The 4,723-nt window shown below is 37.3% G+C and overlaps 1 protein-coding gene and 1 long non-coding RNA gene across 3 annotated transcripts in view; one reads left to right on the top strand and one right to left on the bottom strand.

The window, feature by feature from the left end:
* The window catches only part of LOC100634497 (probable serine/threonine-protein kinase drkD), a 4,624-nt gene extending 1,102 nt beyond the window's left edge, over positions 1 to 3,522 (top strand). The window contains exons 3-6 of the mRNA XM_020006009.1: positions 10 to 175; positions 654 to 827; positions 943 to 1,075; positions 2,014 to 3,522. Coding sequence (XP_019861568.1) covers positions 10 to 175; positions 654 to 827; positions 943 to 1,075; positions 2,014 to 3,479 — 1,939 coding nt within the window. The 3' untranslated portion in view covers positions 3,480 to 3,522. The remainder of the gene's footprint in view (positions 1 to 9; positions 176 to 653; positions 828 to 942; positions 1,076 to 2,013) is intronic.
* Positions 3,523 to 3,589: 67 nt separating this feature from the next.
* On the bottom strand, positions 3,590 to 4,709 carry LOC109590061 (uncharacterized). 2 transcript variants are annotated; one of them, XR_002189097.1, is made up of 4 exons: positions 4,614 to 4,709; positions 4,054 to 4,561; positions 3,823 to 4,004; positions 3,590 to 3,750 (listed from the first exon to the last, which is right to left on the bottom strand). It is a non-coding gene; the product is annotated as an uncharacterized LOC109590061 (long non-coding RNA). The 2 variants fall into 2 exon arrangements; XR_002189096.1 differs by having other exon boundaries at positions 3,590 to 4,004.
* Positions 4,710 to 4,723: the final 14 nt, after the last annotated feature.

Below are 4,723 nucleotides of genomic sequence, written 5' to 3'. Positions count from 1 at the left end.
ATTTACTATTTTAGGTGATTGGATACCACCAACTATCACTGGAGACAGACCACCTCCTCTTACTGCCTTCACTTTAACATCAATTAATAATTCCAGTGCTATATTATTTGGAGGTGAGGCTGCTAATGGAGACAGTAGCAATGTATTTATTCTTGATTTTACTGATACATCAGTGGTGAGTGTATTATTACTGTATATAGATTGTAATTGTTAATTAATGTACTTATTCATGAGTGTGTGTGTGTATGGATGTGGTGTATACTATGTCCCAACTCAGTTTGGACCAGAAGTGGAAGCAGCTGTGAGGAATTTGAAAATGTGTTTACATCACTGATGACATATTATAATGATAGTCATAGAGACATGGCTGATATTTTGGCTGTGATCACATGTGTTTATTTATACTATGACACCATAAAACATCATTGTGGTTAGCTTTGGTATGCCATTTGGTTTATAGGGAAAAACTGGTTCTCAGGGTTTTCAAGGGCTGAGAGACCCAAAACCTGAGATCCTGAAGTGGCATTGGGCAACTAAGAACCTGTGGAAGTTTCATCCTTACCCCACATTTTTATAAAAAGTTATTCCAGTTTTTTGGTCCAAAATCAGTTGGGACATAATCTATAATAATTAAATTTTATTTATTATTTCAGAATTGTTTAAAGTTATCTAATCCTGAAGGATCAGTACAATGGCCTGAAGGAAGATATGGTCATTCCAGTGTATTGATTAACACTAGCTCAGGACCACACCTACTAGTGGCGGGTGGATATTGTACTTATTATCTTTGGATATTTGATGTTAAAAATAAATTATGGAAGAAACTGGTAAGTATAACATTATATTTTGGGTGTGGTTTAGACATCTTGGACCTGTACATGTACAATGTACGTGTACAGTACGTGGCAATGAATTTATATTTATTATAATCCTCCTTTATAGTTTAATAGACCAAAGAATGTCATTAACAGATGTTTTCATTCTTTATCATTGTGGAGTGTGACTCCAACCACTAACTGGATAATTGTGTTTGGAGGAGACACATCACACAGAGATACAGCAGTTATTGCACTCAGTGAGTACATGTACTGTAAATACAAATGTATTGAATATACACAATTAGGAGCCCAATTTTGTACATATTAAATATAATAATTATAAATTAGCAGTATAGCCTTTTGGTATATGATATTATTTCACCAGATTTGCTCTCTTAACTGACATAATAATGCAGAATAACTAGACAAATGTAAAACATTGAAGGGGTGAGCCTACGCAAGCAAAGCAATGTACATACAATAGATGTTGATAGACTAAAATACTCATGCATGGATTTTGCATCTTAAACACCTCAGAATATGATGGAGTGTGATTCTTGATCTGCCTTTAGTTGTCATTAAATTTAAATTTTAGCATTCAAGAAATAAATGATATGGCTAGATAGGCAGTTGTAGCAATACAGTCCAAGTTAGTTCAGGCTGTGACTGACATTCACTTATTCAGAGTCATTCACATGTAAAGAAGATGGTATATCTGCTTTCTTAACCTTCCTTGCTGCATTTGGGCAGTAGTATGATCACAGTAAGTCGAGTTATCAACAAAGACGAGTTTTATAGTTACTTTATTGCATCTATAACCTTGTCTGGCTGTTGGAGAAGCCTTTGGACGGAACTTCTGTCTTATTTTGCTGCTAGACAAGTCATGACATCTTCCCGTGTATTAGTTGCCATTTTATTTTCTTGTGGCCACTCCCAGTTTTAATGAAATATTGAAAACTGAATTTATATTGCATTGTTAATGCATAGCATTTACCGTATTACGCATAAATAGGGGTGACGTACGTATACAGACAAACATACTTGTCTTGTTTATGTGGGCTCACTCAGGCTCGCCCCAATTATATAGATGAATTTAATTAATAATTTGCACTTTCCACTGTACAGTAGTAGCACATATTATTATTATACATGTACAAGTAAATGTCATTAATTCAACTATTGTGTTACTGTATAGGATATGCTAGTAATAATGAGTGGTATACTAGTAAAGTACCTCTGGACCAGTATCAAGAGAAACTACAAGAAAGGAGAAGAGAATGGGAAGCACCTCAACTTGTTCAACCTGAGGATAGAAGAGAAATAGACCGTCTGACACGTGTACTACAAGAAAGGGAAAGGAAACTACAGGTGGAGAGAAAAGAAAAGGAACAACTTAGAAATAGACTACAGCAACAACTTCAAGGAAGAGAACAACAACTTCAACAAGCACAGCAGCAAGGACAAGAAAGAGAGAGGCAGGCCAGGGAAAGGGAGCAGGATCTTCAACAACAGCTTCAAGAAAGAGATGAGCAACTTCAAGAAAGAGAACAGAAATCAGAGCAACAAAGACAAGAAAAGGACAGGGAAATTCAACATAGCAGGGAACGAGAGCAACAGCTTCAGAGGGAAATTCAACAAGGTGGGGCAAGAGAACAGGCTCTTCAACGACAGCTCCAACAAGCTCAGCAACAAGGACGAGAAAGAGAGAGGCAACTTCAATCAATAGAAAGGGAATCTCAAGAAAGAGAGCAACAGCTCCAAAGGCAATTAGAAGGTGGCCAGCAAAGGGAACAGGATCTTCAACGACAGCTTCAACAAGCTCAGCAACAGCTTCAGGAAAGTCAAGAAAGAGAGAGAGGCCTAGAGCAGCAACTAAGAGAGAGAGATAGACAAGAGAGAGAGTCTTCCTGGGTAGTTGACAGAAATGATATTAGAATGACAGAAAGGATTCTAGGCAGAGGAGGATGGAGAGAGGTCAGAGTAGCTCGTTTCCATGGACTGAAAGTTGCTGCAAAAGTACTTCATGAAACTATCATATCAGAATATAATATTTCATTGTTCTCTCGTGAAATGAATATTGCTTCTAAAATACGCCATCCTAACCTCCTTCAGTTCATAGGAGCCACTACAGAGGGTAATCCAATCATCCTGACAGAGCTAATGCCGACCAGCCTAAGAAAGGAATTAGAGGTTGGAGGACTGGCCTATCCTGAAATATTACGTATCAGTTTAGATGTAGCCTGTGCTCTCAATTACCTTCATCTCTTCAAGCCTCATCCTATACTACATAGAGATGTCAGCAGTGCTAATGTACTCCTTCAGCCAATGGGAGGTGCATGGAAAGCTAAAGTATCTGATTATGGATCAGCTAATCTTCAACCTCTCATTGGTAGGACCACTAATCCTGGTAATCCTGTCTATTCAGCACCTGAAGCAGCCAATCCAAGGGAACACTCTCCTTCAATGGATGTCTTCAGTTATGGTGTCCTCCTTCTAGAGATGATAACACGACGTATTCCTCTACCAGAAGAGAGAGTAGGTCTTATTGATGGTATTAGAAGAGCCTCATTTAGGTCTCTTGTTCAACGCTGCCTGATAGTTGAGTATAGATACCGTCCAACAATGAATTATATTATAACTGAACTAAATGACACTATTTAATGGTAACCTGATTCTAGTTTTGCAGTTATTTTTCTTTTTTTGTAATTTGACGCTTATTTAAAATTGATTTAAATAAACATTATTTTTTGGAAAACAAAATTTAATTTAATATTCATTTTTGTCGCAAGTTCATTCTAACATAATGTCCAGAGAGAATACTATTTGTAGTTTTGAGAGCTCGTTTCATCTCTGTATTTTCTCTTAGGTGTGAAACACTCGTCTCTTACAGTGTGTCCTCTTAATATACTCTGCAAGTACTGAATCACTGGGACTCAAGTGGAATAGAGGAGAGAGAGAGGAGAGGGGCAGAGATAATATTGTTAGGAATGATAATTATGTATACCTCATTTTGCTCCTTTAATGATACAACAGCTAGTGCTGCTTCTTGTAAGTTTAATTAAGTCCGAGCCAAACTCTCTTTAAACATCCAAATCCTTGAACATAGTCAGCCCATTTGAGATCAGTGCTGTCAATTCTTCTTTGACATACAGTCCAGCCACCTCCATTACTCATATCACAGTAAACCTGTTGAGCATTGAAATAAAAACACTATCTGTTAAAAGTATGGTGTTACCTTAATAGTAGAACCCCTTAAAAGGATATCAGTTGACACCATTAGCATATGAAGTGTGACTACCCACTAAATATAAACCATTGAGATTAGCGGTATGACAATATTTGTACCACCATGCTCCACTACAGATAAGTCCACAATTTCCTGTGCCAGTGTCATTGTCGTAATCATATGTTGTGAACTTCATTCCATTGTGATATGCCATACCATCACCAGCATTACCTCCATAACCTGATACAGTCAGTAGGTACTGCGTGGCTGCATTTCCTACTTCAAAGCTAGTATAAGTGGCATACCTCTTATTCTCTTCAAAATCTTCCAAGTCAATACGAAGGCTAGTGCTGCTTTTTGTCAGCCGGTATATATTATTAAGTCCCAGCTAAAACTCTCCATTGAGGTCTCCGAATCCTTTAACATAGTCGGCCCATTTGAGATAGAAGTTAACAGTGCCATCCATTCTTCTTTGAAATACAGTCCAGCCACCTCCATTACTCATATCACAGTAAACCTGTTGAGCACAAAAATAAAACACTAATATGCATAGTATTGTGTTGTGTTACCTTAAAAGCTGGTAATTCATCAGGTTTAATAGTATATACTCCACTGCATGTATTACTTTGATTAAATGCCTCTTTACAGTCACGAGGAAAACAAGCTATTAGAAAATGAA

This window comes from Amphimedon queenslandica, unplaced genomic scaffold, assembly GCF_000090795.2.
Source record: "Amphimedon queenslandica unplaced genomic scaffold, v1.1 AMPQUscaffold_10556, whole genome shotgun sequence".
NCBI classification, from domain to species: Eukaryota; Metazoa; Porifera; class Demospongiae; order Haplosclerida; family Niphatidae; genus Amphimedon; species Amphimedon queenslandica.
Note: the sequence above shows the minus strand (reverse complement) of the source record. Positions and strands in the feature narration are given on the sequence as shown.